This window comes from Pteropus medius, unplaced genomic scaffold, assembly GCF_902729225.1.
Source record: "Pteropus medius unplaced genomic scaffold, Ma_sr-lr_union100, whole genome shotgun sequence".
In the NCBI taxonomy this organism is placed as follows: Eukaryota; Metazoa; Chordata; class Mammalia; order Chiroptera; family Pteropodidae; genus Pteropus; species Pteropus medius.
Genome location: NW_024349105.1, coordinates 14,500 through 29,499, shown reverse-complemented (window position 1 = coordinate 29,499; position 15,000 = coordinate 14,500). Strand labels below are relative to the sequence as shown.

The 15,000-nt window shown below is 45.1% G+C and overlaps 1 gene segment (V, D, J or C); it reads right to left on the bottom strand.

Annotated features, from left to right (window-relative positions):
* Nucleotides 1-6,501: 6,501 nt before the first annotated feature.
* Nucleotides 6,502-7,130, bottom strand: LOC120616864 (Ig lambda-2 chain V region-like). The segment is given in 2 exon segments: nt 6,502-6,911; nt 6,995-7,130. Coding segments are annotated over 2 exon segments (441 nt in total).
* Between the last annotated feature and the right edge of the window lie 7,870 nt (nt 7,131-15,000).

Genomic DNA, 15,000 nt, shown 5'->3' with positions numbered 1-15,000 from the left:
CTGGATGGGGCAAAGCAACAGAAGAGGGTGGATCCTACTGCACTATAAAACCTGGGCCCTGTTCCTGGGCAAATCCGTCCTCACTACTTAAGTTCACTAGGCATAACATAGGCTAAGTCTTGGACTTCAGTGCCTTCCCTTTGTACCTTTCTAATCTGAATAGCTGATAACCCTGTGGAATGGTCACAGAAGTAATCAGACACCTACAGAAATGCACACACACTACAAAAAGAGAGGCATCAACTCGACATTTTAACAACATGAATCAGAATTAATGAAATAGAACATCGAGATTTAAAATACGTGTAATGTTCCCAAAGATATAAGTAAGAATAATGGTAACAAACGGTTGAATGTGTAGCACTGAAAGAGGCACTGCTTGCTCCCCCATCTCAAATTTTTGTACAAGCATCATCTCAGTGTGGCCTAGATTATTGGCTAGATTATTTAAAATTGTATCCTCATGTCATTCCTTATTTCCATTCTCTGCTTTATTTTTATTCACAGCATTTACCACCTTCTAACATACGACACAGTTCATCTTTCTGGTCTGTTTTCCAACTCATGGCATATAATCTCCATGAGGTCATTTACCTGTATTCTCAGCACCTAGCACATGGCCTACCTAATAGTTATACTCATTGAACTAGATCAATAAATGAAGACGTATAAGGCATATGGGCATTAAGAATAAAGAATTAACTTATAGATTTATAACCTACAGAAGCAAGGGCAAAATAAAAAGGAAGGAAGGTGGAAAGGGGGAGAAAGGAAGGGAAGAAGGAAGGGAGGGAAGAAAGGAAGGATTAAAAAGATATTCATATTAGCTTATACCTAAAATAATAAATGATGTCTATGGCGTGAGGATGCTCTAGGCTGAGCACTCGGAGTAGAACCAAAAAGCACTGAGAGCTTTTTAAAGTGCCTAGTGTTTAGTTGTAGCTGAGTTGTCAGTAAGGGACCACATACATCAATGGCTTGGCTGGAGCAGTGGGATCTGCTTTATCACATAACTATTGATTGGCAGGCTTCTCTAAGAGAAAGCAAGAGAGAGCAAGCAACACAGGCCACTATCTTTTTATAACCTAGTATCAGAGGTGATATCCCATCTCTTCTGTGTCCTACTTGTTAGAACCCAGTTATATCAATGGGATAAAGATGTCTCTGTTTCTTGGCCCCTGTATTGTTTACTTTCTCACAGCAGGCTACAGTCATTAGCTTAAGCCCATCTACACCAAAATCAAATTTTTACACATCCAATTGCTTTAAATATAGACCAAATAAACATATGTTTAGCTATTTGGAGCCTGCCTGTTTTTCATACCTCATGAAACCACTCAACATCTAGCCATAGATGAGAAAATCCTTAGGCTCTGATAGACCCCACACTGCTGCTGCCCCTTAGAGCAGTCTGACCTAGAGAATCATGGCTGTGCCGCTAAAAGGCATCTGGGAGACACATATGTCCTTCACCGATTCCCATCCTACCCTCGAGTTCTCTGCCCTCCTCTTCCGGATGTTGGCCCTGCGCCAGTGCTGTCGAAGGTTTACAGCTGTGAGGCACTCGCCCTCTCTGCGTTACTGCCATCTCATGATAGTACTTTTTGCCCTTTTCCTTGATCATCCTAAACTCCTCAAACTCATGACCCCTTCACTCAGGACAGCCCGCACTCAAGGGAGGGGATCACACAAGGGCACAGACACTAGGAGGTAGGGCCTTGGGGGCTGTCTTAGAGGCGGTTCACAGTGATTTGCCTTCTGGCCCCCCAAAGATTCACATCCCTCTCACATGCCAGACACATTTCCTAGGCCTTGTGTTCAGCTCTGCACACACAGAAAGGAAATACTCAGGAGCAGAGGGTACATTAAGCCCATGGTTTTTGTCTCACTTCCTTTTGGGACGGGATCACTGTGTAAGACTTAGAGTTGCCGTCCCATATATTACAGTAATAGTCGGCCTCATCCTCAGCCTGGAGCCCCGAGATGAGCAGAAGCCCTGCGTTGGCCGAGGTGTCTTTGGCTCCAGAGAAGCGGCTGGGGACCCCGGAGCCCTGGTGCTTATCGGAGTCTGAGTTGTAGTACAGGAGATACCGGGGAGGGCTTCCTGGCTTCTGCTGGAACCAGTATATGTCTTTACCACTAACACTGAGATCACTGCTCAGGGTGCAGGTGAGTCTGGCTGTTGCTCCAGGAGATGCAAAGAGGGAGGGCGGCTGAGTCGGCACAGGCTGGGAGAGGGAACCTGCAAACACAGACAAACATGATCACTCGCACAAGAGACCAGAGAATATTTCTCAGGATTTTGAGCAAAGGGGCAGTGATGGTGGGGGATGCCCACTGTCCCCGAGGCCTGTACCCACCTGTGCACTGAGAGAGGAGCACGAGGAGGACGGGGGTCCAGGCCATGGTGCATGGAGCCCCTGAGCCCACAGTGGGGCTGGGCTGCCCCAGGCCTCCTTTTCTTCTCCACCCTCCGCCAGAGGAGGGGCTGTGCATGCAAATGTGTGTCCATCCAGATACCGCCCAGCCCCTCCCTGAGCCCAGGTGCTGAAGCTCAGCTCATAGTCAGACTGAGGAGGACGAAGGTTGGCTTTATCCCCTGGGAGAGCCCTGGAAGGAAGCACCTGCTGACACCACACAAAGAACCTTGCTCGGGGGACTTTGCTAGGCCAGCGAGGACACAGCTGCTTAGTCCCATCAGGGAGCACAAGGCCCACCCCCAAGGCCCAGGCTCCTTTGGGTGAGTGGTCCTCACTGAGCAGCTGTGTAGGAACCACAGGGTAGTCCCACAGCGCCCTCTTGTGGTCACAGGGCACATACATCTCCATGGATCAAATTTCTGAAAGTCCGGCTGGTTTGTGCAGCTCACAAGGTCCTTCACATACCCAGGGCCTAATTCCCAGTAAATGTGATTCGGATACACTGTACATTGATTTTTAGTTATTTGTACTTTATAGTTTCTGCAACAGCATTAGTATCTTTCAATTGTTCTTTATAAAAAATATATTTTGCCATATTATATTTCTCACGCTTTTTAATTAATTTGAAAATACTATAAACAACTCTTGGACTTAACTTAATATAAATGTAGGAAAAATGTATCATTTCCCAATATTTATGACTGGTACTTCAAAGATTAAATTTATAATATTGATAAACCAAATAATCATTGATTTTAGATTTTTTTGATATTAATTGATCCTCTGTATCAACACATCTATTTCTATATTCATTCAAGTTTTCTCTTTTCCTCCTTTCCTGTAATTTTTATTTCGTCTTACAATGTCTTCAGACATTCCTTGGCAGGTGGCTGTCAGGAGTCCCTGTGGTGACACTATGTGGGGTGGGGGGAGAAGGGGCTAAGGTTAAGCACCAGGCATTTCCTTGTCCCCAGTGGAACAGCCTCTGCTGAGGCATCAGATGACACAGGCTGGGCCTACCATTTCACTGACCTGGGGACCGAAAGAGAGACGAGGTCTCCAGTCCTAGGAAACAGTCCTAGGAAAATGTTTGTGTCCTGAGGCTGCCGTGTGTGTCCCAGGCAGGTGCCACAGGACTTTCCTGTGCTGTGGTCCTTGCATGGCAATGGTGGCGTCCTGTTACCCACTCCACTGTTTCTGAGAAGAATCCTGTTTCTGAAGAAGGTTCTGCTGTGATGAGGTGAACACAGGCTGATGAGTGATTTCAACAATATCTCAGTTTAAAGTCTGTCAAAGTCAGTGATTCCTGAGACAGCACAGAGCCTCAGCTGCTCATCACTGAGAAACACAGTACAGTACAGAGAAGATGCTCAGTGCCATTAATCACTAGGGAATAGCAAGTCAAATCTGAAGTGAGATATTGCTTTGCCCAGGCTAAAAAGGCTGTGATCAAAATGAGAAATAATAAGTTTTTTTGTGTGAAGATGAGTAGAAATTGGAACTGAATACACTGTTAGTGGAATTTTAACCAGTGAATCCATACTGGAAAACTTCTGACGGTTTCTCAAAAAATTTAATGTAAAGATGCCATATGACTCAGCAACCCCATTCCTGGGTGTTTATCCAAGAAATGAAAACAGATATCCACAAAAACAAAATCGAAAACTTGTTTCCAACACATGTACAAATGGTCCCAGCAGAACCCAGAGCTTAGCCACCAGCATTCACCAGGCCCCAGGATGCCTATGTGAAGAATGTGCTTAGGTCTAACGTAATGAATATTATTTTTCTGTCTATAATTCTAGAAGCTTGAAATTGAGAGGGGAAATTGTCAAAAATAGATAACCCCGTGACTATGAGAATCTCTGTAAAACATATAAAACAGAAAAGAAGAAGACTGCCTCATTTTCTGGGACATATAGGGATGCCTCTCAGAGGAGGCACCCTTTCAGCTGGGTCTGAAAGGATGAGCAGAAGTGTGGTTCCCCTGGAGTAACAGAAGGTGGAGTGGAAATAATCCTGAAACCGTGAAAGAATGTGGTCTTTCACAGACTAGAAACACCATGGAGATGACATTGCAGGCTGATGGTAGGAAGGAGTGGAGAGAGCAGGGCAGACCTTAAGACATGATGTAGTCTTGAAAGCAGCAATGGGAAGGGAAAAACAGGAAGAGGAAAATGCAATGATATTCAAAGACAGACTCTCTGGGATTGCGGGACCAGAAGGACCTCTGGGGGTGAAAAATGCGGAGTTTCTCTATTTATAAATTATTTGAATATCTGAGAATCAATTTGAACCACTGAATTGCAATTTCAGAATGACCATTTCTGGCCTTGTCTGCTTGCAAAATGTCACCATGGCATTGATAGTTGAATCCTCGTCCCACGAGAGTCACTAATGGGGGTGTGTGGATTTTTATAAGAGACCTGAGCTTGGGATGGTACTTTGGGAGGCATCCGCATGTGCACAGTGTGTAAAGGAGACCTGAAAGCATATGTCATTGATTAAAGCTGACTCTTATTTATGTGTCCATTTATTAGATTAATCATTCATGCAACATATTTTTAATTAATTAGTATCTTCTGCTCTTGGTCTTAAGTGGGGAAGAGGGTGCAGCTTTGAGACACACTAGCACCCTTTTGTTTGCTCCAAGCAAATGTTACAGAAAGGGCTGAGGACATGGAAGATGTGACAAGTGCAGACCTTTACAGTGCTGGGGAGCAGCTCCGGGGTGGATCGTGGAGTGTGCATGAGGGCACAGCCTCCAAGGTTAGGCTGAAGTGCTTCAGACAGGGGATGCCATAAAGAGGTTGGAAATGAAGGAAAACACAGGCTTCGTTGTGATATCAGACAAAACTTTTCCCATCCCCACACTCTTCTCATCTTCTCAAGTCCGTTCTTTCTCATCGTTACGATCCCTCCTCTCCAAGCTGCCTTTGCCTTTGTGCTCCTTTGTGGCTTCACTGCGTCCACTGGGAAAGCCCCATGTTGCATAAAGTTAACTCTCACCAACTTTTCTCCAGTATTCATTCAACTCACTGTGCTTGTAGAAAAGTGAATGTACCAATGTTGACCCATGGCAGGTTCTAAATTCAAGAGAACTTCTCCCATGAAAGCCTCAAGGGCAAACCTGCAATGAACCTTGCTCTCTAGCCAGTGTCCACTCCACGCATAGATAGTTCTTAATTCTTCCTCTGACCTCAAACCCCTAACCTCTCTGTTGTGGACTGAATTCTTGTGCTCCCCAAATTTAAATTTTCAAGACCTAATCCTCATGTGGCTGTCTTTGGATTAAGGTTAAATGAAGTCATAAGGGCGAGGCCCTGATTAGTGTCCTTGTAAGAAGAGACAGCAGACAGCATGCTCTCTATCCACCATGTGAGGACACAGCGAGGAGACAGCCATCTGCAAGCCACGGAGGGAGCTCTCACCAGGGACCAACCATTCTGGTGCTCTGATCTCAGACTTCCAGCTCCCAGAACTGTGAGAAATACGTTTCTGTTGTTTAAGCCACGTGGTCTGTAGTATTGTGTTATGGCAGTCTGAGCCAACTAAGGCGGATTTGGGTACTGAAAAGTGGGGTACAGTGGTAACAAATACCTAAAAATGTGGAACCGGGCAACAGGTAGAAACCGGAAGAGTTTGGTTGTACATGCTAGAAAAAGCATAGGATGCCATGCAAGATTATTGGTAGAAACATGACATTAAAGGCGATTCTGTTAAGGTCTCAGATGTTAGTATGTTTATCATTATACTTGGAATCATAGCTGTATAATATTAAGCTTTTCTCTTGGTAATTGAATACTGGCTGGCCTGAATCTGGACTTGAGTATGGTGAGTGGGCCTAGGTATGTGTGTGTGCGTGTGTGTGTGTGTGCGTGCGTGTGTGTGTGCGTGTGTACCTTTTTACATTGCTAGTCTTGTCAATAACCAGGCAACTGATGATATGTTTGTACTGGCTTTATGAACACAGTGTTACCATAATACCGTGGATTAAAAACAAAACATTTTGAAACTGGCAACAATGGATTTGGACCCTTCCTCTAGGGGCCATGGAGAACAAGCCCCCTGAGCCCGCACGAGCTAGCCACGGCCTCTATGAACAGAAGACAGGGGATATCAGGGGCAGAGGGTACACTGAGCCCACGGTTTTTGTCTCACTTCCCCACCTGCATCTGTCACTGTGGAAATGGTCGCTGTGCCACAGAGCACAGTAGTAGTCGGCCTCATCCTCGGGCTGGGCCCCCGTGATGGTGAGGGCGGCCTTGCCTCCCAGCAGGGAGCCAGAGAATCGGGCAGGGACCCCTGCGACCCGGTTGCTGGTACTACTTATTAGACCCTGGGGTACCTGGTAGGGCTTCTGTTGGACCCAGCTGGCATGATTACTAGTGGTGATGGCCCCAGCACTGGAGCCGCAGGTGAGTGTGACCGTCCCCCCTGGGGATGTGGACAGTGAAGCTTCCTGAGTCACCACAGCCTGGGAAGTGGCCCCTGAAAAAAGTCAGGAGAGGGTACAGGGTCATGAAGATGCAGTGTGACCTCCCCCGCCTCCCTATCCCAGGAAATCCCCCAACCTGTGCAGTGAGCCAGAAGTGCGAGCAGGAGAGGAGCCCAGGCCATGGTGTAGACGCCCCAGTGCTCTGCTTCTCAAGACCCGCAACAGAGTCAGCCTGCGCAGCTCTCATTATCACTCCTACCGCCTGTGGGGGCGGGGCTGCCATGCAAATGAGCTCCTCTCCCGGGAGTACTCAGCAATGTGGCCAGGTCACAGCTACTGAGCTGTTTCACATCAGTGACCCTGTGTAAATGGAACCCAGGGCCCAGAGGACTGGCTCACAGCTGAGCTTGTTTTCCCAGGCGCTGGCCCACAGCCCCCTCTAGTGTCGGTAGTGAGAATGTCACTGATGGACAGATGCTCTGCAAGGCTTTCCCTTCTTTTCCCTCCGTTGTTCTCGGGTCTGAAGTTTGAGGTTCCTTTGGGAGGTGACTTTCAGCCCCTGGAATTCTTCCCAGGAAACCTGGTGAAGGAATTTGGGTACGTGGAAGCTTAAATGCACCACTGCCGCCTTTCTTCTTAACTCCAATTCACACAGAGCAACCGTCTGAGATGAGCAGAAGAGCCGAGATCTGGGGTTCTCTAACTCAGGTTCCCCTTAAATCCACCTAATGTTGTGTGTATCTAGCCCCATGATCTGTCCACCATCCTCTAGTCAGAAGCTTTGTTTTCCCCAGGACCCAGGAACATTTCGGAAGTTTCGAATGTTTGATATTTCTATAGTTCCCTATTGCCGAGAACCTTAGAGGACGCATTATAATTATATTATTACTGCTTAACAGACATTTCACATGGTGTTTTTATTACTCTTTTTCTCATGACAGGTAGCTCTACTAACACAGGGCCGTATGGCTCCAATGGCAGGAGGACTTGCCTCATACAGAGTATGCAGAACCCTTGTTTGTCTCGGATTCATCAAACGTAGTATATTTCCTGGTCACCTGATAATGGGTCACAGCAGTTTTCCCAATTGTGGAACATGTGCTTCCAGAACCAGGGTGCCGTGATTCCTTTTTAGGAATAAAAATTGTGAAATATAATTATTTTTTATTTTTAAAGGAATCCAAAAATATCACAGACTGGGGAATCCCTAGTGGACTAGTGGACTCACTGGTATGGTGGACCCCGATACTTCGTAGGGTGTGTCGCCTATCCCCCAGAGCCTTATGTTTTACCAAGGACTTTGACGTACTTCCTACCTCTTGCTCATCTTATTCAAACAAACCAATGTCAGCAATATAATGTATCGCTGTGAGATTCTGTAGAACATGCAGATGGTCTAGTTTTCTTGGGGATATGTTGGCCAAGAGGAAGAGTAAAAATAATCTCGAGCAATGCTTTAAATATACAGTCGTCCATTCCGTGTGTGTGTGAATAGGGTCTGACACTCTGTGCTGTCAGCTGATAGGCATGGAACGTCTGCACTGGTCAGATTCGTGGCTCTATACCACTTAAGTGAAACAGTATTAATGTGCTCTGGAAAATATACCACAGCCAGCACAGCAGCCGCGGTTGGATACTACTTGTCTGTTTTTGCAATAGTCCACATTCATCTGGCAGAATCCATCTGTTTTTGTTGTTGTTTAATTGATGAATTAAATGAGGACATGTTGGGGAGCGATATTCTGCGTTATTAAGTGTAGCACTAATCTCTGCTATTTTCCCACAACTATATTCTTTTTAAATTTTCTATCTTGAAGAAAATGGATCCAGGCAAAGTTACAAGGCTTTCCCTTGGCCTTCTCAACTCCCGATGCTCTTACTTCTTACCTCTTCACCAGCCCAATAAACAAGTGTGGAGATTCTACTGACAATTGTGGGAATATGGCCATTGGGTGATTCTACGGAGTCCCTATGGCGCTGCTGTAAGCTGTGCCTCCTCTAGACATCCAATATCCCTACTGAAATTGGGGGCATAGTATTGCTTTTTGTTCCTGAGGATTAATGTCACTTGGATCATGTGTTCAACAATACTCAAAATATCTGGATATTTCCTTGACTCCAAGGTATAGTCAATATGTCACGTGGGGGCAGCACTGGCAGAATTGTTACCATCTGCTTTGGTGAAGTGGTGACTACCTCACAGGGTCCTAGCCTAAATTTTCTGTTAGAGGTTTCTGGGCATGAAAAATGGGTTACGTCAATAAACTGGGCAATAAAACATTACATTGTACTAGGCTGGATACGCTCGCTCCCTGTTCATCCATTCTTCATCTTTTGACTGTGGACACTGACAGTCTCTTTGGTGGCTACTGTCTGCCTCGTCCCCTGGAACACTGCACTGTGGTAGCCATGCCCAGGGCAGTTTGTGTGTTAGTCCTCTCAGGTTGCTGCTCTTTGCCTTAATTTTATCCATCTTCTTTCTAATAAGACTTGTCTCTGCCTTGAAAGTTTTAGAGATCCTATTACTTTTTTTGATATCAGAGAGAACATTTCAGCAATGGAATAACCTACTGTGAGCCCTAGTCTAGCGAGAACTACATGACTGAGCTATGAGACTGATGGGGACAGAGGAGCTGACGATGCTGTTTGTACTATGAGTGCACCTGTGATGGCTCAACAACCTGGAAATTAAAACCCATCAGGGAACACATGGGTGTCAGCAACCACACCTGACCATGTATAAACTCTCAGATTTCAAGAAGTCTATTTTGCAACACATGAAGACATTTGCTGTGGACCAAGACAGGTAGGGCATGCAAAGATACACCATTCTCACAGACAGGTGCCGAATCACCAAATATCCAGGAAGGTGAAAATTCGCACGGCAGGGAGCGAGGCAGAAATGTAAGTCAAGCTGGTGGGAGGGATGTGGGTACAGGGCAGGCCAGTCGTGAGCTTTGTCTCACTGCCCCTGCCTGTGTCGCTGTGGGGACACGTAGCTGCTCTCACTACCACGGTTTGCTCCACAATTGGATGACTCCTTCTTCCTCGGTGTTCTGGATAGTCTGGTACCAATCTAGGTCAGAGCCAGAACCTGAGAAACACTGGTTAAGGAGGGAAAGTTCTGGAAGTTATATAATGGAGAGAGGCAGAAGGAGGGCAAGAGGGTTTCTGCCTGAATAGGAGGCGTCTGTGAGTGGAGTCCAGGAACTGTTGGGTTCTTTAATCGAAAGACTTTAGTTCTTTCTGTCAGAGATTTCTCTTTGGTTCTTGTCTGCAGATGGCTTCCCTTACTCGTTCACACCATGCTTTATGGATTTAGGATTTAAAACATGCGTGTAGATTTTACAGGCAGGGAGCTCTAGAAATGAGGACTCTTAAGCCCCACTCCAAACCCACTGAATCAGAATCCACAGTTTGCAAGATGCGCAGATGATTCCTGTGCACTTTAAGGTATGAGAATACTTAGTCTAACACGTGCATTCAAGCACTAGTTTGTTTTGGGTTATTAAATGTTTCCACTTGAATTTATTCTGCTTCCAACCAATCTGTCCGGCCAACTTGACTCACCATTTCATCCTTTTGAGTATTGCATGGCAAGAATAATGTACTCAAGGCTTCCCATTGAAAATCGCATTTCTTCCCTTTGGTCATATCTGGCAAAGAACGTGGGAGATGCTTTTTTTTTTCTGGAGGAAATGCGTTTGACATTTATCTCTAGTTCTGAGCCGGCAGATGTCGTCCCTTCCGTAAAATAAAATAATTGAATTCTGCTTTTTGTGCGTCAGTTCCCCTGAAGTTGCTCATAAATTCCTTCCACTTCAGGACTCAAATAGGAATGTAATCATTTTGGACCACCCCTCCTTCTCTCTGTTGATGGTCAACATTTAGGCTCTGCTGAGAACCAGGCGTGTCTGGTTATGTGGGATCATATTTGTACACACATTTAGTCAAACAAAGGTTTATGTCCTGGTTTCCCATCTCGGTCCCTCACTGTGTCAAGCACTCGTATACTGTAGCCAGCAGTGGTACTCATCCTTGTCCTCGGGCTGGGCCCCCGAGAGGGTCACGGCAGCTTTGTCCCTGAGGACGAAACCTGAGAACTGAGCAGGGGTCCAGGAGAGTTTATTACTTGTCTCATAAATCGGTGTCCTGAGGGACATGGCCAGACTTCTGCTGGAATCAGTATGGATAGTGACTATTGGTGACCACTCCAGGTGTAGAGCCATAGGTGACAATGACTCTCTGTCCTGGGGACAAGGTCGGTGAAGGCTCCTGAGTCACCACAGACTGAAAACTGGATCCTGAAATGAAAACAGACACATGTCATAAATGAAGAATAAAGGCAGAGAGATCCCTCTAAAGGCTGGTCTCTGAAATGACCATGACCCTGGGCAGTGAGTGGGGAGGGGGAGGAGGAGAGCAGTCCAGGTCATGGTGGGGGCTTTCCAACCTCCCTGACCTCAGGTTGGTGCTGGTCTCTGGCCCGTCCCTTCCTCTTCTCCTCAGCTCCCTGGGCGGAACGGGTGTTTGGTGGGGCAACATGCAAATATGAGTGCACAGCACCATTCAATTCTGGTCTGGGCCCAGTTTGTAGCTTTACTCACAGGAGGAGGCTGGGGCGCCTGCGAGCTCCAAGTCTGTCCCTTGAGAGAAAGCACCTGCTGTCACTTCTAACTCAGGCCATGAGCCTGGGTGCAGGGCGCATTTAGTTATAACCCTTTGGGTTGGTTGCAAGCCTTCCAGCTCCAAGAAGACCCACAGCGCCCCCTGGTGACATCCTCTAGAGAATATTCTTGGTGTCGGGAATGATGCAGAATGGGTGGCCCTATTTCTAGTTCAACAATTAATGAATCAATCCATAGGCATGTCATAAACAAATAAATAAAATAAGCAATAAGCAATATGTATTCTTGATAATCTCAGAGAGATTTCTTAAAAAATTATATTGTATTTTTCAGTTCTATATTTCTATTTGGTTTCTTTGTATGACATCTACTTCTATTCCGAGTTCCTCTCTTCCTCCAATTCTTTCAAGAGTGTCTGTTGTTGCCAGTCTCATGGATTTTATGATCGTTGCCTAAAACTACCTGACACATAATTTCATCATCCCAGTCATCTCAGTGTTGATTTCAATAGATTCGCTTTTCATGTTCATGTTTACATTTTCCCTGTTCTTGATATGACAAGCGATGCATTTTCATGGAATTCTGGACCTTTTGGAAATGACGTTAGGAGACTCTGGTTCCCATTTACTCTTCCTCTAACGAGGTGATGTTCATGTTGAGCGACAGCAGTAGGTCAGGGGTATATGTCCAGCTCCCACTGGCCCGGTAGTTGTTTAAAACTGACTCCTGCTGTTCCGTGATGCTGACACCTCCTGGGGAACACTGGGCAATGATTGTCACCAGCTGATCCTCATCAAAGTGGGGGCATGTGAGACAAGCCCCCTGCTGAGCCCTGCTGCCTCAGGGAGGGAAGCACAGGGCTGAGGGGAGCTGCTGCACTCAGTGCTCAGCTCCCCACTGGGCCCTTTGCCTCACTGATGCCAGGGTGGGGAGGGGCCACCTACAGCACCAACTCCCCTGACTCCCACCCCTTATTCAGGGCTGTTAATGCAGGTAGGGGTCAAGGCTCAGCTCTCAGTGGTTCCCAAGACACCTGCAGGGGCTCAGGAGTGCAGATTTGCTTTGCCTTGTACTTTGTCATTCAGTCTCATTACTAAGGGACGGGGTTCAAATTCAGCTCCTGGTGGGTCTGCCTGCATCATGGATGGGAGAACTGGAGAGCTAACCAGTCCCAACTGGCCCTACCTCGCTCAGGCTTGTTGAGTCTATGATGGGATGGAGGCTCAGCTTTCCATTAAATCACCGACACTCCCCCAGTAGGGCCATGGGGCGCTGCCTGCTTCTCTCAGGAAGGGACAGAGACCAGGACACTGATCAGCAAGGCTGAAATCACTGGATGAGGGTGCAGTTGGGGATTCTACTAGTGTGGGAGGGTGGAGTGTGGTTGTTGTCAAACTATTTTCTCTGCTTAGGCCACCCAATTTCCAGATTCTTTGGCTAGGGGGACAAGGTTTTCTTGAAGGGGTGTGTGTATGCGTGTGTGCGCATGTACACACTGTGTGTATGTGTGTGTGTTTTAAGACTGAATGATTTAATAACTTTATATTTACAGTAAACTTGAAAAATTAGTACAAAAATGTCTTATAGTAATTGCAGTCATATTCTTCTAACAGCCAGATCTTGAAAAATCATAGTCATACTTAAAAACTAAGAAATTAACCATGGAAAAATAGTGTTAACTAAATTGCAGATTTTACTCAGTTTTTATGTTTTCTCACTAATATCCTTTCTCTGCTCCTAGATCCAATTCAAAAATCTAATAGTACAATTTACAAAGCAGAAAACAAGTATACACAGAAATATATAAATATATGTCATATAACAGACTTTATGTATTAGGATTTTCCCTCTAAATTTACTTTGTATTGTCTCAACATAAAATTTTTCTATTCAGGTTTTTTAAAATGGAGATGATATAAATAATGCCAACTAGAATTCGACACTCTGCTTCTCCTCCTCACGGCCCAGTGCTGGACGCCTTAGGAGAAGCTCATGTGGAGACACAGCCACCAGCCCTGCACCTTTACTTGTAGCTACTCACAGGAGGAGGCTGGAATCCCTCCTAACTTCTGGTTGTAGTTTGAAATCAAGTCACAGTTTTCAGTGATGGCCTGGGATTTTAATTCCATTTCCGACTGTGTCCTGAAATGTGAACCTGATTGAATTTAGAACAGAAGTTGTCAGTAATAATTTCACAATAATAGTAGTAGAAGAACTTATCAATCGTTAATGTTCACAAAAATCTCCTGGTGACCTTGTTAAAACACAGATTCTAGCACACCAACACACGTTTCTGACACAGTAGGTCTAGTTTGAGGAACTGCATTCCCAGCAACTCCCAGTAAGGTCCCCATTTAAAAAAAAATTTAAACTTTATTTATTTTAATTAGTTTCAAGTATACAGCGCATTGGTTATACATCTATATAGTTCAAAAAATGATCCCCCCAATTGCTCCCTCCCTCCCCTGACCCTCCACTTAGCTAATGTATTAATGCTAACTGCATTCCCAATGCCGTGCTCCCCATCCCTGTGACGTTCCGTCAGCTACTAATTTGTACTTCTTTAACTCTTCACCCAATTCTCCCAGCCCCCCAACCTCCCCTCCCCTCTGTCCGTCACTACATTTGTGAGTCTGTTTTTGATTCGTTTGTTCTTTTTATTCCTTAGATTCCGCATGTAAGTGAAATCATAGTGTTTATCTTTCTCTGTCTGACTTAAATACCTTCTAGGTTCATCAAAGCAATATGTTTTTCCATCTCCTTCCTTTTCATATGTAGGAGTCTTGTTTTCTTATCCATTCAGCGACTCTATCTTTTGGTTGGAGCACTTAATTCTTTTCTATTTGAGATACTTATTGATAGGAAAGTAGTTGTTACCATTCTTTATTCCTGTTTTTGATACATGATTTTTCTTCTTAAAGAAGTCCCTCCAACATTTCCTGTAATACTGACTTGGACGTCATAAATTCCTTTTAGCTTATTTTTGTCTGGGAAACTCTTTATCTGTCCTTCAATTCTAAATGATAGCTTTGCTGGATAAAGTATTCTTGGTTGTAGATCCTGAGTCTTCATCCTGTTAAATATTTTGTGCCAAGCCCTTCTGTCCTGCATAGTTTCTTTTGAGAAATCAGCTGCCAGGCTTATAAGTAACTATCTGTTTTTCTCTTGCTGCTTTTAATATTGTTTCTTTGTATTTAACCTTTGGCATTTTAATTATGATGTGTCTCGGTATGGGCCTCTTGGATGCCTGATTTTTGGAATTCTCTGAGTTTCCTGGGGTTTTATGTCCATTTCCTTCACCAGGTTAGGGAAGTTTTCCATCATTATTTCTTCAAACAGCTGTTCAACATCTTGATTTTTTTTCAGGTACATCGATCAAATGAATATTTGGACCCTTAATAGTGTCTCATATGCTCCTTAAATTATTTTTATAGTCTTGGCATCTTTTTTCTTGCCATTGTGATTGAGTGTCCTTGGCTTCCCTGTCCTCTAGATAGGGCATTTGATCCTTTTC